Source organism: Apodemus sylvaticus, chromosome 5 (genome assembly GCF_947179515.1).
Source record: "Apodemus sylvaticus chromosome 5, mApoSyl1.1, whole genome shotgun sequence".
Taxonomy (NCBI): Eukaryota; Metazoa; Chordata; class Mammalia; order Rodentia; family Muridae; genus Apodemus; species Apodemus sylvaticus.
This window is the reverse complement of record NC_067476.1, coordinates 69,071,992-69,098,494: the sequence shown is the minus strand read 5'-3', so window position 1 is coordinate 69,098,494 and position 26,503 is coordinate 69,071,992. Positions and strand designations below refer to the sequence as shown.

General features: G+C 35.9%; 2 protein-coding genes across 2 annotated transcripts; both read left to right on the top strand.

Annotated features, from left to right (window-relative positions):
- The first annotated feature begins 1,182 nt into the window (after positions 1 to 1,182).
- LOC127684333 (olfactory receptor 1165-like) lies at positions 1,183 to 2,133 on the top strand. Its single transcript, XM_052181280.1, has one exon. It carries the CDS (start codon positions 1,183 to 1,185, stop codon positions 2,131 to 2,133), a length of 951 nt encoding a protein of 316 aa, XP_052037240.1.
- Positions 2,134 to 17,346: 15,213 nt separating this feature from the next.
- On the top strand, positions 17,347 to 18,291 carry LOC127684332 (olfactory receptor 1165). The gene has a single exon (XM_052181279.1). It carries the CDS (start codon positions 17,347 to 17,349, stop codon positions 18,289 to 18,291), a length of 945 nt encoding a protein of 314 aa, XP_052037239.1.
- Positions 18,292 to 26,503: the final 8,212 nt, after the last annotated feature.

The window sequence follows — 26,503 nt, the reverse complement described above, 5'->3', positions numbered from 1 at the left end:
AATTAACATATGTTGTAACATATTATTCTGGGTGGTCTTTCTTCAATATATGTATATTTGTTTTGTCAAAATTATCTATAATGTTAGTAGATTATTACTCTGAGGCTTTTCAAATTGTGGAGTTGCAAGACAGAAGTAATCTAAGTTCATAAATAAGATTTTCTCATCAACACATATGACTGGCTGAATAATGGTACAAAATAGGAAAGGAAGAGGTCCAATAAATTCCAATGCCACTGGCTTTATGATTGTATACATGATGGTCTATTCTAGGGAATATATTGTATACATGATGGTCTATTCTAGGTAATAATAGTAATTAAGATTAACTCAAATTATCTGTCATTAGGAACCACAACAAAAGATGTTTCAGTTCTTTACATACCCAATACAAGCAACTATAATTATTATCTAATACCTTTGAGGAATATGTAGAATATTCACATTATGTAAACTTGAATATGATTCTTTTTTCTCATGCCATGCTCTTATGTTGACCACATGACTAAAGCATTTTCAGTTATTTTAAATTAAATATTTTATATTTTTATTAAAAACAGATTTTTATTTTTAATGCTAAAGTAGTTTTTGTTGTTTCAAATTGCTGACAAATAGCTGGTTATATCCTCTTTTTAATATATAAACCCAATGAATGAATAATTTACTAAAGGGAAGAAATGTGAAAATTTGAAGACCTTTTGTAATATTCTTCCACTTAGTGTCAGACACTTGTTATTTGAAACCATATGTTGGATATTTAGTTTGCACAGACATTCTCTGACTTGAACTAATGGCCACAGCCATATTGTCAGTGCTTACATAACTTTGCAATATGTTTCTGATGACTATAATGTTATTTTATAATGAAGTACTCTAGCATCAAATAAATAGATATATCATTTATATATGAATATAACATAATTCTCATAGTGTGATATTGATGAGTACTACGTCTTAATCACAGATGAAAAAATATTATAGTGAAGAACGAAGGACATTGTCCTAAGTTGCTAATCACTGACTGGTCACATAACAATCTATAAAAGGCAGAACACTCACAAATGCAATATGTTTGTGTCTTCATAATTTATGGTAAGCCTCACATGAATTTCTACTGCTCCATTCTCTCAAGTTCCATTAAGTCTCATTTTCTCTTCTTCCTTTTTTATAATCTAAAAAGTGATGGCCTATGAAGTGATGAACCAGAGTTCTGCAACCACATTCATCTTGGTCGGCTTCTCAGAATATCCACAGCTCCAAATACCCCTCTTTCTCCTGTTCTTGATCATCTACTCAGTGACATTGATGGGGAACCTGGGCATCCTTGTGGTTATAAAGATCAATCCCAAACTTCACACTCCCATGTACTTTTTCCTCAGTCACCTTTCATTTTTGGATATATGTTATTCTAGTGTATTTACACCCAAACTTTTGCAGATTTTGATCATGGAAGATAGGACCATTTCCTTCAAAGAATGCATGATACAATTTTTCTTTATTTGCACATTCGTGATCACAGAGATGTTCATGTTAGCAGTGATGGCTTATGACAGGTTTGTGGCTGTTTGTAATCCCCTACTCTACACAGTTGTAATGCCTATTCAGTTCTGTGCTATGCTGGTAGCTGGGACATACATGATTGGTGGACTGTGTGCTGTGATTCTTATATATACTCTTCTGCAACTCTCCTATTGTGAACATGGCATCATCAATCACTTTGGCTGTGAGTACTCTGCTGTCATCTCTGTGTCTTGCTCTGACTCCTCCCTTAGCCAGATGGCATGCTTAGTCATTTCTATAGTGAGTGAATCTTCTAGTGTCCTGATCACTTTAGCCTCATATGTGTTCATAGTTGTCACTATTATAAAGATGCCTTCCAAAGGAGGACTACGAAAAGCCTTCTCTACTTGTACTTCCCACCTCACTGCCATAACAATCTTCCATGGGATCATACTCCTCTTGTACTGCGTACCCAATTCAAACAGTTCACGGCTCTTTGTCAAAGTGGCCACTGCTCTTTACACAGTCATGATCCCCATGCTGAACCCCCTTATCTATAGCCTTAGAAATAAAGATGTGAAGGACACAGTCAGGAGACTTCTCAGCTCTAAACTGCATTCTCACTTGACATAATTATGAAATTATGCTACATGTGCATGTGAGTGTACATGTATGAGCATATGTGTATATGTGATGGCAAGACACAGGGAGATGTACACACTGAGACAGAGACACAGTGAGTGACAAAGAGTGGTGAGAGGTTGGTGGGAGACTGTGGTATTTTCCTCATTCACATGCATCTACATTTTCTCTATATAAATATAGTATAATTTGAGTAAGTGTAATCAATATCAGAATAGGGAATATTTAGAAACTTTGCTTCTAGACACTGTGATTTTTATAATTCTGAAGTTTGAAAGCACAATTCATTAGTTACATCATTTTTAATATGCAATTATTCTTATAAGAAATATTGAAATGCAGATGATAGTTTTCTGTATAGAAGCCATACTTGTACTACTAACTCACAAATTTTCTCTGTGCAGAGGTTGTGTAACTTTTATTTTTGCTTTAATTTTTCATCTTACTTCATAAATCAATCATATGTGTGTTTGTGTTTTATATTGTAAAAACATTATCTCAGATTATGAAAGTCAATGATTCCAAACTCCTGTTTTTATTTCTCACCAACTCTACATAACAATATACTGTGTTTAAATGTTGAGGCAAAATTTATATCAATTAATTGCTCCATTTTATGGTAATAGCAAATAAATCAATTAGTTAATGACAAAATCATATTACTAATTTTATCTTAGATTGTGCATTCTCATTCTGATTCTATTACTAAAAAGTGAGTCATATATGAAGCTACTTTATTGATCGATCAACGATAATATTATTTATTTCTGTCTTTCAAATTTTTTAAGTGATAGGATTTACATCACCAAAGTTGATCTTATTTTTATGCCTTTTCTTTATAGCTGCTACTGCTATCACATTATCAAGAGTTAACATTAATTTAGTTTTCAGATTCTTCAATATATACTAATATCATATATGAATATTTACAACAAGTTTAACTTCCTACATATCTGATACTGTTATAGGAGATTTTCAGTATATTTGTGAAAAAAATTGTTTCACAAAAATGTAATTTACTTGTTCTGTATCATCATTAAAATAAAATAACTTTAGGAACATGTACAGTTAACTTCTGAGCAGTACAATAGTGGAGTATTGTCAGTGTCTTTATTATTTTGTATAACACATGTTCTCACTATGTAGCCTTGACTATCCTCAAACTTTCATTGTAGAAAATGTTAACTTTAAACTTTTAGATATGTGGTTGCCTCTGCTTCCAAGTGCAGGGGTTAAAGGTGTGTTGGAGAAAGATTGAAGGCACATGAAGAGGATAGGAACTCCCAAGAAGACCAAAAGAATTTTTTACACTTAGGTTCTCTCAGAGACTGTACCATGAACAAAAGAGCATGCATGAGCTGGACCTAGGCCCCTTAATCATATGTAGACAGGTCGCAAACAACCAAAGTGATGGATATCCCTAAAGTTGTTCGTTGTCTTTATAATCTCTTCTCCAAACTTGGATGTCTTACCTGTTCTCATTTGGAGAAGTGTCAAGCTTTGCTGAGATTTCATGATCCTGGGTGGGGGATACTTGGGATTGAGGGTTTCAACTCTCTCAAGGTGAATGGAAGTAGGGTTTTGGGGAAGGACTAAAGAAGGAGGATCTGGGGGTAGGTCATTTAAAAAAAAAAAGACTTCCCTCCAGTTTCCAGCTGATTTCCAGCATCTTAAGTATCTTAATAGTCAATTATTGAGGCATCTCCTCTCATTATTAGCACTAACCAGTAGATGTTAGTTTATGTAAGGCACTTAGTATTTAATTCAGAAAGTACAATAAATATTGTATTAATACAAGGAAATCTGCTCTATCATATATATATATATAATTTCATCAATGACTGGAAGATTTCTCAAAATCAGAGTTCTTTTGTTGGCCACTATATCTTGGGCAGAGAATAACAGTGAAAACAAAGTAATAAAATACAGTATTTGAGGTGTAAAGTTTCTGTTTTCAAATAAATTATGCATATTCCTACTTTATAAACACACATTTTTTCCTGTGACTCATTTATGAAAGCAAAGATTTTACACATTCATACTATTTCACTTTAACTATACCTTCAATGGAATAAATTCCATATATAGAATAATCTTTCATGAATGAAAAATTTAAGTTAACAGAAGACAAATTTCAAAATATAAAGAATAATTCAAAAATAAAATCAAAATGGTGAGAAACTAGAAAACTAATTCTGGAAATAAGGTAAAAAAATTGAATATACAACCATTGTGAAAATCATGATAAACACAAACTGTAATAGAAACACAGAATTTTAGAGAAAGTGAAAAAGGCCAAAACAATAATACTGTTATAAATATGGAAGAAAAGTACAAAACACTACTTCTAAACTCTGCTGCTAGTTCAAGAGTTCAAATATTAACTTCTGTGTCACAGAACGAACTGAGGTACAATAAAAATTTATTCCTTGATTATCTAACTGCAGCAAATATTCCATGAACCTACAAAATGAAGTTAAATCATATATGCTATGCTATTCTATGCTAATTATTGAGACAGTTCTTTTTCTTTTATATAATGTCTCCCATAGTTTCTTCACCCTCCACTCCTCTAAGTACTGCCTTCCTTCTCCCCTAGATTTACTCTTTCTCAATTTCCATTCAGAAAGAGCAAAGATGGCATAAAAAATTACAATAAAACTAAGCACAAACTCTCATGTCAGGACCGGGTGAAGCAAGGATTCTATTGGCAGATAAAAGTGTCAGACACATCCACTACCACTTTTAGGAGTCATATAAAGATCAAAACTGCCATGCTAATTACTGTAATACACATGCAGATGACCTACTGAAAACCCATACAGGCCAACAGGTCTGCTGCTTTAGTCTCCTTGAAGCCCTATGATCCCTGCTTAGTTGATTCTGTGTTCTGTGTTCTTCTTGTGACCTTGGCTCCTCGTGCTCCTACATGTCTTCCTCCTCCTCTTCTGTGGACAACTGAAATCTGCTGAAATTTGGATTAGACACTCACTCAAATGTGATACAAGAAGTATCCCTGCCTCTTCTATCTTATATTTCATCTATTATTACCCAGATCCATGTTCAGTTCATTTTCTTTTTGTACAATTTGTCTTTAGGGACATGTAAAAAAATTCTGCCTTTCTTATCCATGGTATTAACCTTGCATTTTCAGGTTTCTACAAAGTTTGGAGAAATTTGAAATTTTTGATTTGGTCTCAATGACATAATATAGAATAAAAATTGAGGTTCATATATTAAGTTTCATACTATAGAATGTAAAGTATTTTTTGGAATCAACCAGATAAGTAACCAATACGAATGGTACAGAATAGCACAGCCTCTTTTCGCTCCAGATATATCAAGGTGACCCCTTGGAGTTTTTGAGTTTGTTAAGATTAGTTACATGAAGTGTGGAGGAGATCACAATAGTCATGGTGTAGTCTGCCTTTTAATTCAATGAATTGGTAAAGACTTTAGAAAGAGAAATGAATAAAACTCTTATAAGACAGCTTAGTAGAGTTTGGGATGTGAGAACAAATAGAATCAATGTGAGCATTGTGAAAGCAGAGAATTATTGTTTAGATTTTAGCTCTTAGTGAAACAGTCATAGTTATAATATTCTAACCTTGTTTCATAAAGCTCTGTATATGGTATTATACTCTTTATCATTTAATGCAAAGCTTTAAAACAATTTAAAAATAGCACCAAATCATCAGTTTATTTGTTGAAGAAGTTGAAACTGATCAACAATTGTATACAGTGGACTATGAAAAAAATCAGGGTAATTACAAAATTCATACTTTATGTAGTTTTCAGTGGTTATTTATTATCATCATAATAATTATTACTATTATACCTTAAACATCATAATTTTGGAATTGATAGTATGCCTTGTTACTTTCTCTTATATATTAATCAATTTTGGTTGCATAAATTAAGTATTTTGTAATATGGAAGAAAAATGTAAGGATTTTTGGGAATCTTAATTTATAATTTCATAATTGTTCTATATCTCATTGCTAAATTTGTATTTTGAGCTGTTTTCTTCTGATCTTTCTTTTTATTGATTACACATGTTCTTTGAAAATGTCATATGGTTATATAACACATTTTTGTTTTAAAATTGTAACTATTTCAACTTTGATGGCTAATGAATATTTTAAATGTACTGATTCTAGTTTCAAAGAATAGTTTTTGAAAACATTCTTATCATTCCATGCATGTATAGTTGTAATTATTTGTTTTTTAAGATTCATGATATATGAATAAATTATTATATTTTCCTTTCTTGGAAAGCATACTTAAAATTAAATACTAAAAATATTCCTGATACCACATTCTCATGATGTATTATTTTAATCTATTTTAATTCATGTTATATTTTTTCTGTAAGATTTGTATGTAAGAGAGGGATGGATACATGTGTGAATATGATGTATATGTACATGCATACATATTTATGTCTTTGCATTCAGGCACACACATTTCTTAGCATGTGCAGAGGTCAGATTCTAATTCTGTATGGTCCTCACTTTTTGCCTTGTTGGAGACAGAGGTACAGTGCTGTTTCCTGATGTGCACACCAGGCTGCCTGCCTCATACATTTCCAGAGACTCTCCTGTTCATTGGGGCATTGTTGTAACAGCTAGCAATCCTAGCTATCTAAAAATATTTCTTATAATTTTGAGATTATAATATAAATATATATTCAGTCTTTCCCTTTCTGATTTAAAATCCTCACATATGCACTTCCATGTACTTTCAAATTAATTATTGCTTCATGCTTATATGTATATGAATATACATAATTATTCCTAAATATATAGGTTCAACTGATAAGTGTGTGTAATGCTATACATTTCTATGCTTTCATTTCTTGTGTAAGCAGTTGGTATACTCTACCTAGGGTCACTCTCTTTCTCGCACTCAGCATTACTTCTCCCTCTCATCAAGGAACTCTTTCTTTGCAACAGATTGAGAATACTTCACAGAACACTCACTTTTTTATTTAGGTTTTGAGAATTTAGACTCAATCTGTCAGACTTGTGTGGCAAATCATTTATTGACTGAGACATCTGCCCAGTCCTTTCAGTACACTTTTTATTTTTACTGTATCTGAAAACATATCTAGTTCACTCAACTTCAATTCCTTAATAAATGAAATTATTTAATAATAGAATGGATCTCTAGAGTTATTATTTTAACATCTGTCCTATCTTTCTGCATAACAACTTGAAAAGATTTCTGGTGCTGGTTCAACTGGAGGTCAGCATGCAGGAGAATGGGAATTGATCCATCCTTGTCTCCTTGTACTAAGCTCAAATCCAAATGGATCAAGGACCTCCACATAAAGCCAGACACTCTGAAGCTAATAGAAAAGACACTGGGGAAGACCCTTGAGGACATCGGTACAGGGAGAAATTTTCTGAACAGAACACCAATAGCGTATGCTCTAAGATCAAGAATTGACAAATGGGACCTCATAAAATTACAAAGATTCTGTAAGGCAAAGGACACCATCAAAAGGACAAATAGGCAACCAACAAATTGGGAAAAGATCTTCACCAATCCATCAGATAGAGGGCTAATATCCAATATAAATAAAGAACTCAAGAAGTTAGACTCCAGAAAACCAAACAACCCTATTAAAAATGGGGTACAGAGTTAAACAAAGAATTTTCACCTGAAGAACTTCGGATGGCGGAAAAGCATCTTAAAAAATGCTCAACTTCATTAGTCATTAGGGAAATGCAAATCAAAACAACCCTGAGATTTCACCTTACACCAGTCAGAATGGCTAAGATTAAAAATTCAGGAGACAGCAAGTGTTGGTGAGGATGTGGAGAAAGAGGAACACTCCTCCACTGCTGGTGGGGTTGCAAATTGGTACAACCACTCTGGAAATCAGTCTGGCGGTTCCTCCGAAAACTGGGCACCTCACTTCCAGATGATCCTGCTATACCACTCCTGGGCATATACCCAGAGGATTCTGCAGCATGTAAGAAGGATACATGCTCCACTATGTTCGTAGCAGCCCTATTTATAATAGCCAGAAGCTGGAAAGAACCCAGGTATCCCTCAACAGAAGAGTGGATGCAAAAAATGTGGTATATCTACACAATGGAGTACTATTCAGTCATTAGAAACAATGAATTCATGAAATTCTTAGGCAAATGGATGGAACTGGAGAACATCATACTAAGTGAGGTAACCCAGACTCAAAAGATGAATCATGGTATGCACTCACTAATAAGTGGATATTAACCTAGAAAACTGGAATACCCAAAACATAATTCACACATCAAATCAGGTACAAGAAGAAAGGAAGAGTGGCCCCTTGTTCTGGAAAGACTCAGTGAAGCAGTATAGGGCAAAATCAGAACGGGGAAGTGGGAAGAGGTGGGTGGGAGAACAGGGGGAGAGAAGGGGGCTTATGGGATTTTTGGGGAGTGGGGGGGCTAGAAAAGAGGAAGTCATTTGAAATGTAAGTAAAAATATATCAAATTAAAAAAATGTGAAAAAAATAGTCCTTAAAAATATTTCCAATTAAATATCATTTTCTTCTCAATTTCTCTAAATTTTTTAAATACACATAATCTGAGTTTGTATACATAAAACCCACAGCTTATGTAATTTATCTGTTAAAGTTACAATGAAATGACAATTTTGAAGATGAAGATATTATCAGCGTGACATAGCATTTATATAAATCTGCATCCAATTTGGAAAACTATTACAAAAGAATAATTTTGCAATGTAGCATATCCTGAAAATTCAGTTTTCAAAAAAAAATAGAAACTGCTGGAGAGTGTTTTTGCTGCACATAGAAATCAAAATCACTCTTTTTTTTTTGCTTTTCTTATCTACTACCTACTTTCATACTAAGTATTATGCAATATACAAAAGAGCAAAAAGAAAACTTATATTGAAATCAACAGCTGTTATTTTTTTGCAAAATTCAATTTGTTGTAATGTGTCTATAGCAATAAATTTTTTTATTTTGTTTTATCTTAATCAATAGAAACACAGTCTCCACCAAATGTAATCTGTTTATCTTCTTTTTAAATATTTTATAGAATGTATTTTTCACTTTAATTAATTAATTTGTTTATTTACGTACTAAATGCAGTTCCCCCTAAAGTCATCTGTCACACAGTCTTTCTCCCCATCCTCCCGCCTTTTCATCTCTGGGAGGAAGGAGACTCCCTGGTATGCTCTGGTGCTAGCTCATTAAACCTTTGCAAGATTAGGCGCATCCTCTTCCACTGTGGTCAAACAAGGCAGCCAGCTGCTACATATGTACCAAGAGTCTCTGACCAGCCCCTGTGTGCTCTTCAGTTTCTGGCTTAGTCTCTGAGAGCTCCCAGGCCACTGGATTATTTGTTGCTCTTGGTCATCCTGTAAAGTTCCTACCCTCTTCAGGGCCTTGAATCCTTCCCCCAACTTTTCCGCAATGGTCTCCATCTCCATTCAGTTTCCACTGGCTATGGGTATCTTTATCTGTTTCCGTCGGCTACTAGGAACAGTTTCTCAAAGGACAGTTATGCTAGACTCCTGCCTGTAAGTACAACAGAGTATCATTAATAGTGTCAGGGATTGGTGCTTCTCAATGGTATGGGTCTCAAGTTGGGCCATTCCTTCAGTCTCTGCTTTGTATTTGTCCTTGAATTTTGTTTAGACAGGACTAATTTGGGGTCAAAAGTTTTGTGTGTTTGTTGGTGTCCTTATTCCTCCACTGGGGGGTTCTATCTGCCTACAGGTGACCTCTTCAGGTTCCATGTCCCTAGTGTTAGGCATCTCAGCTAAGGTGACCTGCCTTGACTGCTAGGAGTTTCTTCATCCAGCTCTCTGGAACTTCTCTTGATCATGGGAATGACTATCAGATCTTCCCCAGATCCCCATCCTCACCTGCCTAAGCATCTTCTTTCTCTCTCACTTGAGCAAAGAAGCATGCAAACACAAATATAAAAAAGTAAACAAATAAGCAAGAATAAAACTTAATAAATAAGAAAAAACACAAGAAAGACATATATGGTTATTTAGTGATTTTTTTCAGACATGAATATCAGTATAGTAATGATTTGAAAGTTACTATGTTCTTAATAAGAGATGAGGGAGTTCTCTCTAATTACATTTCTTTCAGTTCATGATTATAACTTGCGAGGATTCTCCAGGGTCTGAATCCCTAATGTTTAGCAGTTAGATGTCAGTGTATTAAATGTTCAATAAGCATAATTTCAAGGCCGAATTGAGAGCACCAATATGTGGCTCAAGCCATTACTACTTTGAAAAATTGGTACTGAATTGTGTTGTTTGCAAAACTTTACGATTGTCATTAAAGGAGTGTGTTACTTGGCAAATAGGAGCATTTTCATTTTGAGCAACATTGTGCACACCACTTATTAGCAATAGAAGAACATAAATTATAATTTACATAAGAACATCTGTCTTTAGTGAATACTTTACATTTGGGATATATTTTTACTCTAGTATTGTACATGTTTGCTGTCTTAATTTTGGAAGAAAAAGCTGATATGAAATGAGAAAGGATAACATCTGCTTCTTTGACTAAAGGTATGTATTTTGATGCTAAACCAACTGTGATGAGCTCTGATATCATCTTTCTGGTTTACTCAAAGCTTCTATGCAGCTCATTATCCCATTATCGCCCAAAGGTTTATCTGAGCATAAACATTTTAACATAATTTTTTTAGAAATTACTGTATCTACTGTTTATATAGTGCTAATGTACAGTTATTCTTTTCAGTTCATGAACTACCATACATTCATATGTACATATGCATATATATGCATGTGTGAATGATATGTTTCTGTCTCCTTCTTTCTCTTTCTGTCCCCACTTTGTGTGTTTATGTGTGCTTATGTGTGTGTATGTGTGTGTGTGGTGTGTGTGTGCATATGTTTGTTTGACACTAGTGTAGGTGCTAACAGGCATTTGAAGAAGATATCCAATTCCTTGAAGCTGAAGTTACAGGTGGATATGAGCTGTCCCATATGTGTGCAGGAAAAATGAACTCTTTACCACAAGCACTCTTAATCCTTAAACCATGTTTACAACAACAAAGTGGAAATGCAAGACTATAAATAAGGATTTAAATATCTACATTATCAATGGATGTAAAAATGTCTCCAAGTATGACTAATATAAGTGGCACTTAAAATTTTAGTATTCAATGCAAATAAACCATGGTAGAAATCATGTGTTAGAATTCCTTTCAATTATTAAGGAGAGTGTTAGACACTGATGGAGATTTAAAGAAGAACTAAGCAAGAAAGAAACTTTACCTCATTAATGATTTTTCTTACTTTTTATTTTACTATTTTTGAATTTAATAATAAAACTATGGATAGATATACAGTACCAGGTTATAGGTCAAAACCTTCATATATACTACTAAAATAATCCAAAGATCATCAAACTTCAAAAAGCAGCCACTTTTCTTTAAATACATTTAAATATACCATTTGAACTTTGAAAACAAACTACATGTTATTTTTATGTATGGTCACATGACTGTGCACCTGCACACAAGAAACTGTAACTCCTCTCTTGTCCTTTCAAGATAGATGCATTGCAGTTATTAATGTGAAGTCCTCTTTTAGTCTCATTGTTGCTACTTACAGCATTTCATCCTTATGATCAAACAGTAAATGAATCAGTTGTAAACCATGTTGCTTCAGAATGTACAGAAGCCAAGTAATTAATTTGTTTACAAACTGTGGATACTGAAGTACAGATTCTAATCAATGGGCTGGTACCATTTCCTTCAGATAAACTCAGAAGTCTGAATACTGGGTTATTTGCTAGCCATGTTTGATGGATTGTATAATATCTGTCCTTATTATCTGATCAACATGAAAGATTATCCTTTTCATGACACAATTGCCAGCATTTTTCTCTTCTATAATAAAATAATAGCCATTATTATAACATATATATGCATAAGTATATATATGTGTGTGTATAATATAATTTATATTGAAAGTTTCTTGTTGATGTTGGAATATTTTCCTCTGCCCATTAGAAATTTTTGTATTCATATGGTTTATTGTCAAATCTGTTTATTTTATTTTCCTCTGAGATTGGTTTGTTTGTTTTTAATTTTCTATTTGTTATTTTATTTTATGTACATTTCAAATGTTATCCCACTTCTCTGTTTTCCCTGCAAAAACTCTCTATTCCATTCCCAGTCCCCTGCTTTTTTTTTTTTAAATATTTTCTATATTCTTTTTTTTTTACATTCCAAATGCTTTCCCGTTCCAGGTTCCCCCCTCTCCATATGTCCCATAAGCCCTCTTCTTTCCACCCATTCCCCAATCATCTCCCTTCCATTTCTCTGTCCTGGTATTACCCTACAATGCTGGATCAAGCCTTTCCAAGACAAGGGCCCTCTCCTTCCTTCTTCACAGGAATCATTTGATATGCTAATTGTGTCTTGAGAATTAAGAGCTTCTGGGCTAATTAATATCCACTTACCAGTGATTGTATTCCATGTGTATCTTATGTGATTGGGTTACCTTACTTAAGATATTTTCTAGTTCCAACCATTTGCCTAAAAATTTCATGAATTCATTGTTTTTAATTGCTGAGTAATATTCCATTGTGTAAATATACCACATATTCTGTATCCATTCCTCCATTGAGGGACATCTCGGTTCTTTCCAGCTACTGGCTATAATAAATAAGGCTGCTGTGAACATAGTGGAGCATGCGTCCTTATTGCATGCTGGGGAATCCTCTGTGTCTATGCCCAGGAGTGGTATAGCAGGGTCCCCAGAATTGTCATGCCCAGTTTTCTGAGGAACTGCCAGACTGATTTCCAGAGTGGTTGTACCACCTTAAAATCCCACCAGCAGTGGAGGAGTGTTCCTCTTTCTCCACATCCTTGCCAACACCTGCTGTCTCCTGAGTTTTTAACCTTAGCTATTCTGCCTGGTGTGAGGTGAAATCTCAGTGTTGTTTTGATTTGCATTTCCCTAATGACTAATGATGTTGAACATTTCTTAAGGACAAAATGGAAACCAACAAATTGGGAAAAGATCTTCACCAACCCTACATCTGTCAGATGTCAATATCCAATATATACAAAGAACTCAAGAAGTTAGACCCCAGAGAACCAAATAACCCTATTAAAAATGGGATCCAGAGCTAAACAAAGAATTTTCACCTGAAGAAATTCAGATGGCTGAGAAGCAGTACCCTGCTTCTAATCGTTTACTCCCCCACCCACCCACCCATTCCACCCTCACCACCATAGCATTCCTCTAAGCTGGGGCATTAAGCCTCCACAGGACCAAGAGCCTACCCTCCTATCCTCTGCTACATACAAAGTTGGATTCATTGGTCCCTCCATGTGTACTCTTTGGTTGGTGGTTTACTCCCTGTGAGCTCTGGGGTGTCTGATTGGTGGATATTGTTGCTCTTCCTCTGGTATAGCAATCCTTTTCAGCTCCTCCAGTCCCATTCCTGACTCCTCCATTGGGATGCCTGTGCTCAGTCTGGTGGTAGGCTGTGAGCATCTGCATCTGTATTGGTAAGGCACTGGCAGAGCCTCTCAGAGGACAGTTATATCAGGCTCCTGTCAGCAAGCACTTCTTGGCATCAGCACTAGTGTCTGGGTTTGGTGTTTGCAGATGGGATGGATGCCTAGGTGGTTTAGTCTCTGGACTGGATTCCTTCAGTCTTTGCCCCACTCTTTGTCCTGGTCTATCTTTAGATAAGAGCAATTTTGGGCAAACATTTTTGAGATGGGTGGGTAGCCCCATTCTTCAACCAGGGGCCATACCTAATCATTGGATAGTGTCTCTCCAGGTTATCTCTCCCCTTTGTTGGGTATTTAGGCTGTCACCCCTCTTGTGTGCTGGGAACCTCTTGCTTCCCTGGCATCTGGGACTTTCTAGTGATTCCCCATCTCCCACTGCTACACACTTCCGCTCAATTTCCTGACCCTCTGAACATCTCCCCTGTTTCTTCCTCTACCTAATTCTGACCCCTTTTTTTTCCTCCCCCTCCCCTCTCCCTCAGTTCCTCCGTCCCTCCCTCTACTTCCTGTGATTATTTTGTGATTTTTAAAGTTCTTTTTGTATTATAAACAATAATTTACATTCTATATTGCATTTCATTCACTCTGTAAATCTTTCTACTTAGCTTTATTCTTTCTTGTTATGAGGCTTTTTTTTTTTGAGTATATTTCTTTCTTTTATCTTTGTGCCTTAGAAGGATTGAGGCTCCTTCCCCATTACAATGTCCTGAAATATATCTTCAATGATGATTTCATAAGTAAAATTTCATTTTATCTTATGTTATATTGAGTTATTTAGTATGATTAGATGGATTTTATGGTTGATAAAACAGTACTAATTCTGTTATTGAGTATATGAGCATACCATTTTCCTAGCACCATTTTTTTTACAAGACTCACCTTATTCTATTCACACTCCTACTAATTTGATATAATTTGTTTACTATCAATATTGGAGTTTATTTTAAGTTACTTAAATTGTTCTATCTCTTGGTTTATTCTATGCAATGTCCCTCCTGCATTGATTACTAGAATTTTGTAGTATATTTTGAAGTCATGGTGTTTTCCTTGAGGTTACTATTTCATTCACTATTGCTGCAACTACTATAAGTGCCCCTGCCAATTCTGTGTGTTACATTTAATGCTAAGCTCTATAAAGCTTGTCACTGATTATTTGAATGGAGAAATGATTTCATTCTTCAACTGTTAGGAAGAACTGAGTAGAGGGACCTCCTTCTGAGCTTTTCTTGATGAGAGATCATTTATGTCTCATCCAATGTCATTACTTGATTTTTACATGTTCAGATTTTCTATTTTATCCTGATGAAGAAAGGACATGAAACATGTCTTCAAATTGGCTCTTTCTTCAGGAATACTTTGCTATACATATTTTAATATATCTTTTGATAATAATCTCTAATGACTCATTGCACCTGTGGTATTCTACACTAATGTTTCAATGTTTGATTATTAAATTAATGGTAATGATAAATAACATGCAGCTTATATTAGTAACAAGAACTGAAGGAAGCTCCCAATGAAGTGAGGAGAGTTTTGAAATAAAAACAAAACACAAGATGGAGGATTAACAAGAAGAAAAAGAAGAGATAAACATGGTAAATTCAAAACTAAATACAAATAAAATTTAAAAGGTAGATGAGAAATATTATAAGGATTATTGAAAATGTATTTTACATTTATAATAAACTCCGTTCTTTTCAGACTTTGTCAAATTTTAATATCACCTTGGTTAGGGTTGAGATGATGACTCAATGTTTATGACATTATGATATGACCATACTAGGAATTATTTTTTACAACAATGTAAAGACAGTTTAAATTAATTTAATTGCCTTACAAAGAAAGATATGACATGTCTAAATTACCTTTACAGGAGAAAAAGTCAACAAATGTCACATACAAAATCCCTATTTTAACACAGAGTGATACTAATCACACTACTTGCCTGAGGTTAATTCCAAACTTCATGTAAGCTATAACATGATGTAGTTAAAAGGGAACATTGAGTTTTCCCTGTCTTTCATGGTACTCAATCATATTTATATAATTTCTACCTACAATCCCTAAACCAGGCCTCAGGTATAATCATGTAAATTACTTAATACTTAGACTCCTAGTGAATAAATAAAACAAAAGTTTTTATTAACTTATAACATGTTTTAATTTTATATGTTCTATTTTTTTTATATAAAGAATGGAATTATGTTTATTTAATATGAAAGCATATATTTCTATTCCTCAGTTTTTTCTTATTTCAATTCCTAATAATTGATTGTTATTCTTTCCTGTCTGATGAGATATGTACTACCGGTGGGCATAAAAGCTAAAGAAAACCACTGGGAATCATTTTTTAAAATTATATTTATTTTTTTTTACAGAACAGGTGTTATCCTACTCCTGGTCCACCATCCTACAGTTCCTCATCCCATTCCTCCTCCCTCATCTCCAGTTGGTAGTTCCCAGCCTCTACCACTCAACTCCAATGTGCCAGACCTCCCCACTTCTTGGGGCTTCAAATCTCTCAAGAGTTATATGAATCTTCTCTCACAGAGGCCAGATTAGGCAATCCTCTGCTATATATATGTTGGACCAGTGTCTGCTGGTCTTCCTGTGGGGTCCAGCCTTTCCCCAATTCAACAACAGGGTTCCCCGACATCAGTCTATTTACTGGGTATATCTACATCTGTTCCAGTCAGCTGTTTGTTAGGCCTCTCAGAGGGCTAGGCTCCTGTCTGTAAGAACACCATGCATCAGTATTAGTGTCAGACCTTGTAGCCCTTCCATGAAATGGATACAATTTGAGCTGGTTATTGGACCTCCTTTCCCTCTGTCTCTTTTCCATTTTTGTCTCTGCAGTTCTTTTAGAAAAGAAATATTCTAGGTCAGAAATTTGACTGTGGGAGAGCAACCCCATGCCTCCACTTGATACCCTGTCATTCTACTGGACATGAATCTTTTAAAATATCTTAATTTCTGTCTTCAAGAAATTATTTTTGGCTGCTGATACTCTTGAGCTTCCTAACTTGTCAGAAGGTGGAAATATGAATTCAAGACCAAAGATCACTAAAATTATAAGATATATGTGATATTAAAAGTAGGTACCAGTGTAATTAATACATGTAAAATAGATAAAAAATATCCCTGCCATATGTGATACCTGTGTTGATGGATCAATTCTAGTAAATTTATCATTACATTTTGATATATGCAAAAAAGGTATTGTGTCCAAGGCACTCTTCTAACATGATTGCATGACTAAAGAAAATTATGTTTAATGCTTTTTGTCTTTAATGTGTGTTTTGTTGTCATAAAATTGCACATTAATATGTAAAATTCTAAGGTTTTATATATATAGACTACATATATATTTTTCCACATATACCTCTATATAAAATTTGCAATTATGATATTATCAGGTCCTACTGTTTGCATACTAGATTCAAAAGAAATTCCCACATGACTGAAAATGAAAATCAATGAAAATAATACCAATCACAACTTGATGCACATAAGATTCCAATTGAAGTAGAATTTTCATGAATGAGAATGGGAAAACCTCTTGTTTTCTATAGGAATAAGTGAACAATCTTCCAAATCACAATATCCCACTTTGCTGTTTAAATTATGCTCTTTCTTTCTATTTTTTTAACGAAGTATCATGATGCTTGACTTTGGAAATAAGAGTTATGTGACCATGTTCATCCTTTCGGGTTTTTCAGAATATCCACATCTCCATGCTCCTCTTTTTCTCCTGTTTTTAATGATCTACATGGTTACTCTAATAGGTAACATGGGCATAATTGTGGTCAGAAAGATCAATCCCAAACTTCATACACCCATGTACTTTTTTCTCAGCCATCTTTCATTTTTGGATATTTGCTATTCCAGTGTATTTACACCTAAACTGCTAGAAATCTTGATTGTGGAGGACAGGACAATCTCTTTCAGAGGATGCATGACACAATTCTTTTTTATTTGTGCATTTGTGATTACAGAAATGTTCATGTTAGCAGTAATGGCTTATGACAGGTTTGTTGCTGTGTGTAACCCCTTACTCTACACAGTTTCTATGTCCCCCAAGCTGTGTGCTTTCCTTGTAGCTGGAACATATATGTGGGGGGTACTCTGTTCCTTGACTATTACATACACTCTTTTGCAACTATCCTACTGTGGACCTAACATCATCAACCACTTTGGCTGTGAGTACTCTGCGATTCTGTCTTTGTCTTGTTCTGATCCCACCTTCAGCCAAGTGGTATGTTTAATTATTTCTATATTCAATGAGACTTGCAGCCTCCTTATCATCCTGGCCTCCTATGTCTTCATAGTTATCACAATCATTAAGATGCCTTCTAAGGGTGGACTCCAAAAAGCTTTTTCTACATGCTCCTCTCACCTGACTGCCATAAGCATCTTCCATGGAATCATTCTTCTTCTCTACTGTGTACCTAATTCCAAAAACTCATGGTTTGTGGTCAAAGTGGAAACTGTGCTTTTCACTGTCATGATCCCCATGCTTAACCCCCTCATCTATAGCCTTAGGAACAAAGATGTAAAGGGGACAGTCAGCAGACTCATGCACTTAAAACTTCAATCTAATTGAAAATAATTTAAACATATACTATGTTATATATATATATATCAAACAACTTGATTATACTTTAATCATAACTGAAATTATGATTAGTCTTCTTCCGTTATATTATATACATTTGTTTTGAATATACACTGCTTTTCACTTTATTAATAACATATTTACTTTTACAAATACAATATAGTCAACTTTGTGACATGTGAAGTTTCTGTAAAAAATATTTTTAAAATGTGTCTTGTGAATAGTGTAGAAATAACATTTAAAAGGAAAATTATAATCTCAACAGTTTCTAATAATGTTATGCTTTATTTTTGACTTTAGATCAATAAATAATCTAAACAAAGATGATAATTGTTCCTGTATTATATAAACTGATATTCTGAGAAGTATTTTTGAATCAGTAGCATTGGTAAATTATGGTTGCAATTCCATCTTAATGTTGTATTTCATACCAAATCTTATTTTACAGTATAAAATACTATCTTGATTTAAATAACAAGCATACATTGAAAATATTAGCTTCAAAGTATAGCATTCACTTTTGAGTATCAACATGATATACTAAGATTAATAAAATGTATTAAAACAATGCCAATATCAAGAATGTATTCTATTTGTTTACAATAATGATTATATAGCATATATATGATCAATAAAGACACATGCTACATTATGTTCATAGCAGCCTTATTTATAATAGCCAGAAGCTGGAAAGAACCCAGATGCCCCTCAAAGGAGGAATGGATACAGAAAATGTGGCATATTTACACAATGGAATACTACTCAGCAATTAGAAACAATGAATTCGCAAAATTGTTAGGCAAATGGTTTGATCTGGAAAATATCATCCTAAGTGAGGTAACCCTGTCACAAAAGAATACACATGGAATGCAATCTCTGATAAGTGGATATTAATTAGCCCAGAAGCCCTGAATACCCAAGGCACAAATCGCATAACAAATGACTCCCATAAAGAAGTATGGAGAAGGTCCTGATCCTGGTAAGGATTGATCTAGCATTGGAGGGGAATATAAGGACAGAGAAAAAAAGGAGGGAGATGATTGGAGAATGGATGGAGAGAAGGTTTATGGGACATATGGGGAGGGGGGAATCCAGAAAAGGGGAAATCATTTGGAATGTAAACAAAGAATATGTAGTCGCACGGGGCCACATGTGAACTGGAGACCTGGAAGAGAATTCTGGGGATAAATGGGAAGGCGACTAAAGAGAATTGAGTCAGGACGACATTTTGCTGATCAAGACTGACTTTACTTTTATTTAGCCAATATATATAGTCTTTAGAAAACAACCCTGCCTCCCCCCCCCCCCCAATGGCCGTGAATTCCTTGGTTCTTCTCAGTGGGTCGCCTGCTTCCAGTCACGCAGGTCTCTGCTGGTCTCAAGGTGAGACTGCCCTGAGGCAGCCTTGGTTGTCAAGGTAAAAGCGGCTGTATTGTTCTCAAAGGAACAAGGGCCAGAGATAACACCAGCAGAAGGGTGGAGGCTGCCAGCCAGGAATGTCGCAGCTTGAATAGGCTGGGTAACACCAGCTGAAGGGTGGGGGCTGAGAAGTCCAGCTCAATGCTGTGGGGGAAGGGACAAGAATATAGAAAATAAAAATATTAAAAAAAAAAAAAACAAAATAAAAATATCAAAAAGGAATTGTGACTAACTTCGCTCAATAATATTGAAAGTATAAATGTCATTTTGTTATACAATTATTATACATATGAATTAAAATGACCAAGATATTCCTGTGTTGACTAATTTTCTTTTCATCATTTATTTTTTCATTCATGTTACATCCCAGTCACAGTACCCCATACCCCATGCCTCCACACCTCTCAGTCCCACACTAACAAACATCTCCCCTCAGGGTAAGGAAAACCCCCTCCCATCTGGGGTACCACCTAACCCTGAGACATCTAATCCCAGCATAAATAAGTACTTTCTCTACAACTGAGGAACAACCAGACAGTCCAGGTAGAGGAAGGGGATCAAATATTTTCCAACAGAGTCAGAGACAGCCATCTTTGAACTGGTAGAGAACTAACAGAGAGAACAAGCAACACACATTCTATAAATGGAGAGGGGGTAGGTCTAGCTCCTGCATACTCTTCGGTTGGTGGTTCAGGCTCTGTTAGCCTCCTTGTATCCATCTTAGTTGGCTCTTCTTGTGGTGTCTTTGACACTCCAACTTATTCAACTCTATTCTACACACTTCCACAAGACTCCCCAAGCTCTGCATGATGTTTGGATATGTGTGTCTGTATCTGTTTTCATCTGCTGCTGGATGATGCTTCTCAGGAATCATTCTATATTCTTGTTTGCAAGCATAGCAGAGTATCATTAATAGTGTCAAGGGTAGGCTCTCTCCAATTTTATGGGTCTCATGTTGGGAGAGTCATTGGTTGGCTATTCCCTCAGTCTCTACTCCATCTTTATCCCTGTACATCTTGTAGGCAGGAGAAAATTTGGGTTGACTATTTTTGTCTGTGTGTTGATATGCCTCTCTCTCCTAGCTGGCTCTAGGAAGTTGCCACTTCATTCAGTCTCTATATCCCCCTGTATTAGGAATCTCACCTAGGCTCACTTTGTTATCCCTGGTCTCCAATTAGTACCAGAGATCTTCCCCTGCTGAATTTCATTATCTTTTCCAGCACTTTCCTGTGGTCCTCAACTGATCACAAGTCCCATATACCTCCTTCCAACCTCCTCCATACAGTTCCCTCTTTCCATTCACTTCTCATGAATGTACAACCACTTTGAAAATCCACTTGGTGGTTTCTCAGAAAATTGGCAATAGTTCTAGTTCAAGATCCAGATATACCATTCATGCACATATACTCAAAAGAAACTCCATGATCCCATGAAGACTCTTGTTTAGCTATATTCATAGCAGATTTATTGTAAAACTGAGCAACTGGAAGTAACCTAGATGTTCTTCAAGTAGAGAGTGGATTAAAAAATATGTATTTACACAATAGAATACTGTTCAGCAAACAAAAACATCATGCAATTTTCAGGTGAATGGATGTATCTCAAGAAAATCATGCAGAGTCTGATAGCCTGTGATTCCTCATTCTGTCTCAGTGCTGGTGTGTGTGTGAACACTACACCTCAGAAAGATGAAACAGGACAGTAAGCTACATTCCATCCTATCCATCATTAGGATGCAGGGGTGGCATAACATAGCCCAAGAGTTTCATCTCAGATAAGAAACAACACAGACTGAGACCAAGGAGTCAGGGGTTCCCAAACTATCATTTGTCCAGTTGCTGCTGGGAACTTCTTAGAGTCAGGAATGAGGGAACTCTTGCTTAGCTTGGGGGTGAGTGTCTATGTCCAGAAGGCAGAGTGGCCTTTTATAGAAGACTTAGGTGGAGGTTCTGTATGACAAAGGCCTCCACCCATGGTGATGAGAGAGACAGTCCTTGCTTGTCCAAACGGTTTATTCATTATTCACCATGGAAAATAGGTGCATACCACCTTCTCAGGGAGGAATAGGGACTAAATATCTTTTGTAAGAATGAATGTCTGGGAAGGGAAGCTTATTGGCTAAACCCTCAGGGATGGATCAACTAGATACCTCATTCACATGGAGAATTCTGTGCTGTGACAAGTGGTCATGACCTTCATGTGGGATATCATGGTCCTAGCTCCAGGATAGGAACTTGCTCAGGAGCAAATGAAACACCAACCAGTCTCAGATATGAGAGTGCCAGGGTTTTTGAATCTGCTCAAAGTTTTTGTCTATGACATGATACTTGTACCACTACTTGTACAATAACTCCTTTTTCTTTTCTTTTTATTCTTTTTTTTTTAATTTTTTATCCGATATAATTTATTTACATTTCAAATAATTTCCCCTTTTCTAGCCCACGACTCCCCGAAAGTCCCGTAAGCCCCCTTGTCTTCCCCTGTCCTCCCACCCACCCCATCCCAATTCCCCATTCTGGTTTTGCCGAATACTGCTTCACTGAGTCGTTCCAGAACCAGGGGCCACTCCTCCTTTCTTCTTGTACCTCATTTGATGTGTGGATTATGTTTTGGGTATTCCAGTTTTCTAGGTTAATATCCACTTATCAGTGAGTGCATACCATGATTCACCTTTTGAGTCTGGGTTACCTCACTTAGTATGATGTTCTCTAGCTCCATCCATTTGCCTAAGAATTTCATGAATTCATTGTTTCTAATGGCTGAATAGTACTCCATTGTGTAGATATACCACATTTTTTGCATCCACTCTTCTGTTGAGGGATACCTGGGTTCTTTTCAGCATCTGGCAATTATAAATAGGGCTGCTATGAACATAGTAGAGCATGTATCCTTATGCATGGTGGGGAAACCTCTGGGTATATGCCCAGGAGTGGTATAGCAGGATCTTCTGGAAGTGAGGTGCCCAGTTTTCAGAGGAACCGCCAGACTGATTTCCAGAGTGGTTGTACCAATTTGCAACCCCACCAACAGTGGAGGAGTGTTCCTCTTTCTCCACACCCTCTCCAACACCTGCTGTCTCCTGAATTTTTAATCTTAGCCATTCTGACTGGTGTAAGATGAAATCTCAGGGTTATTTTGATTTGCATTTCCCTAAAGACTAATGAAGTTGAGCATTTTTTAAGATGCTTCTCCGCCATCCGAAGTTCTTCAGGTGAGAATTCTTTGTTTAACTCTGTACCCCATTTTTAATAGGGTTGTTCAGTTTTCTGGAGTCTAACTTCTTGAGTTCTTTATATATATTGGATATTAGCCCTCTATCTGATGTAGGATTGGTGAAGATCTTTTCCCAATTTGTTGGTTGCCGATTTGTCCTCTAGATGGTCTCCTTTGCCTTACAGAAACTTTGTAATTTTATGAGGTCCCATTTGTCAATTCTTGATCTTAGAGCATATGCTATTGGTGTTCTGTTCAGAAACTTTATCCCTGTACCGATGTCCTCAAGGGTCTTCCCCAGTTTCTTTTCTATTAGCTTCAGAGTGTCTGGCTTTATGTGGAGGTCCTTGATCCATTTGGATTTTAGCTTAGTACAAGGAGACAAGGATGGATCAATTCGCATTCTTCTGCATGCTGACCTCCATTTGAACCAGCACCATTTGTTGAAAAGGCTATCTTTTTTCCATTAGATGTTTTTAGCCTCTTTGTAGAGGATCAAGTGGCCATAGGTGTGTGGGTTCATTTCTGGATCTTCAATCCTGTTCCACTGATCATCCTGACTGTCACTGTACCAATAACATGCAGTTTTTAACACTATTGCTCTGTAGTATTGCTTGAGGTCAGGGATACTGATTCCCGCAGACTTCCTTTTGTTGTTGAGAATAATTTTACCTATCCTGGGTTTTTTGTTGTTCCAGATGAATTTGATAATTGCTCTTTCTAACTCTGTGAAGAATTGAGTTGGGATTTTGATGGGTATTTCATTGAATCTGTAGATTGCTTTTGGCAAAATGGCCATTTTAACTATATTGATTCTACCGATCCATGAGCATGGGAAGTTTTCCCATTTTTTGAGGTCTTCTTCCATTTCCTTCTTCAGAGTCTTGAAGTTCTTGTCATACAGATCTTTCACATGTTTGGTAAGAGTCACCCCAGGATACTTTATACTGTTTGTGGCTATTGTGAAGGGGATCATTTCCCTAATTTCTTTCTCAGCTTGCTTATCCTTTGAGTATAGGAAGGCCACTGATTTGCTTGAGTTGATTTTATAACCTGCCACTTTGCTGAAGTTGTTTATCAGCTGTAGGAGCTCTCTAGTGGAGATTTGTGGGTCACTTAGGTAGACTATCATGTCATCTGCAAATAATAATAGTTTGATTTCTTCCTTTCCAATTTGTATCCCTTTGACCTCCTTATGTTGTCAAATTGCCCGAGCTAGTACCTCAAGTACAATATTAAAAAGATAAGGAGAAAGGGGGCAGCCTTGTCTGGTCCCTGATTTCAGTGGGATTGCTTCAAGTTTTCCTCCATTTAGTTTGATGCTGGCTACTGGTTTGCTGTATATTGCTTTTACTATGTTTAGGTATGGGCCTTGAATTCCTGTTCTCTCCAAGACTTTAAGCATGAAAGGATGCTGAATTTTGTCAAATGCTTTTTCAGCATCCAATGAAATGACTATGTGGTTTTGTTCTTTGAGTTTGTTTATGGAGTGGATTGCATTGATGGATTTCCTTATATTGAACCAACCCTGCATTCCCGAGATAAAGCCTACTTGATCATGGTGGATGATTGTTTTGATGTGTTCTTGGATTTGGTTGGCAAGAATTTTATTGAGTATTTTTGTATCAATGTTCAAAAGGGAAATTGGTCTGAAGTTCTCTTTCTTTGTTGGATCTTTGTGTGGCTTTGGTATCAGCGTAATTGTGGCTTAGTAGAAGGAATTGGGTAGTGTTCCTTCTGTTTCTATTTTGTGGAATAGTTTGAAGAGTATTGGTCTTAACTCTTCTTTGAAGGTCTGATAGAATACTGCATTGAAACCATCTGGTCCTGTGCTTTTTTTGGTTGGAAGACTTTCTATGACGCCTTCTATTTCTTTAGGCATTATGGGACTGTTTAGATGGTCTAGTTGGTCCTGATTTAATTTTGGTATTTGGTATCTGTCAACGAAATTGTCCATTTCCTCCAGATTCTCCAGTTGTGTTGAGTACAGGCTCTTGTAGTAGGATCTGGTGATTTTTTGGATTTCCTCAGTTTCCGTTGTTATATCTCCCTTTTCATTTCTAAGTTTGTTAATTTGGATACTTTCTCATGCCCTTTGGTCAGTCTGGCTAAGGGTTTATCTATCTTGTTGATTTTCTCAAAGAACCAGCTCCTGGTTTTGTTGATTTTTTGTATGGTTCTCTTTGTTTCTACTTGATTGATTTCGGTCCTGAGTTTGATGATTTCCTGCCTTCTAATCCTCCTGGGCGAAATAGCTTCTTTTTGTTCCCGGGCTTTCAGGTGTGTCATTAAGCTGGTAATGTATGCTCTCTCCATTTCTTTTTGGAGGCACTCAGGGCTATGAGTTTTCCTCTTAGCACTGCTTTCATTGTGTCCCATAAATTTGGGTATGTTGTGTTTTCATTTTCATTGTGTTCTAACAAGTCTTTAATTTCTTTCTTTATTTCTTCCTTGATCAAGGTATCATTGAGTAGAATATTGTTCAGTTTCCACGTATATGTGGGTTTTCTGTTGTTTTTGTTGCTATTGAAGACCACTTTTACTCCATAGTGATCTGATACGAGGTATGGGATTAGTTCGATCTTCTTATATTTGTTGAGGTCTCTCTTGTGACCAATTGTATGGTCGATTTTGGAGAAGGTACCATGAGGTGCTGAGAAAAAGGTATATTTGTTTGATTTAGGATAAAATGTTCTATATATATATCTGTTAAATCTAATTGGTCCAAAGCTTCAATTAGTTTCATTGTGTCCCTGTTTAGTTTCTGTTTTCCTGATCGGTCCATTGAGGAAAGTGCAGTGTTGAAGTCACCCACAATTATTGTGTTAGGTGCAATGTGTGCTTTGAGTTTTAATAAAGTTTCTTTTACGAAAGAGGGTGCCCTTGCATTTGGAGCATAGATGTTCAGGATTGAGAGTTCTTCTTGTTGTATTTTTCCTTTGACCAGCAAGAAGTGTCCCTCAGAGTCTCTTTTGATGACTTTGGGTTGAAAGTCGATTTTATCTGATATTAAAATGGCTACTCCAGCTTGTTTCCTGAGACCATTTGCTTGTAAAATTGTCTTCCATCCTTTTACTCTAAGGTAGTGTTTGTCTTTGACCCTGAGGTGTGTTTCCTGTAAGCAGCAAAATGTAGGGTCCTGTTTACGTTTCCAGTCATTTAGTCTGTGTCTTTTTATTGGGGCATTAAGTCCATTGATGTTAAGAGATACTAAGAATAGTGATTGTTACTTCCTATCATTTTTGACGTTATTTTTTAAATTTGATTGGTTAACTTCTTTTGGGTTTGATGAAAGGTTACTATCTTGCTTTTTCCAGGGTGAAGTTTCCCTCCTTGTATTGGTGTTTTCCTTCTATTATCCTTTGTAGGGCTGGGTTTGTGGATAGATATTGGGTAAACTTGGTTTTGTCATGAAATATCTTAGTTTCTCCATCTACGGTGATTGAGAGTTTTGCTGGATATAGTAGTTTTGGTTGGCATTTGTGTTCTCTTAGAGTCTGCATGAGATCTTCCCAGGACCTTCTAGCCTTCATAGACTCAGGTGAAAAGTCTGCTGTGATTCTGATAG

Excerpts from the sequence above, each read along its gene's own strand:
- LOC127684333 (XM_052181280.1), top strand. The coding sequence starts at position 1,183 with ATGGCCTATGAAGTGATGAACCAGAGTTCTGCAACCACATTCATCTTG.
- LOC127684332 (XM_052181279.1), top strand. The coding sequence starts at position 17,347 with ATGATGCTTGACTTTGGAAATAAGAGTTATGTGACCATGTTCATCCTT.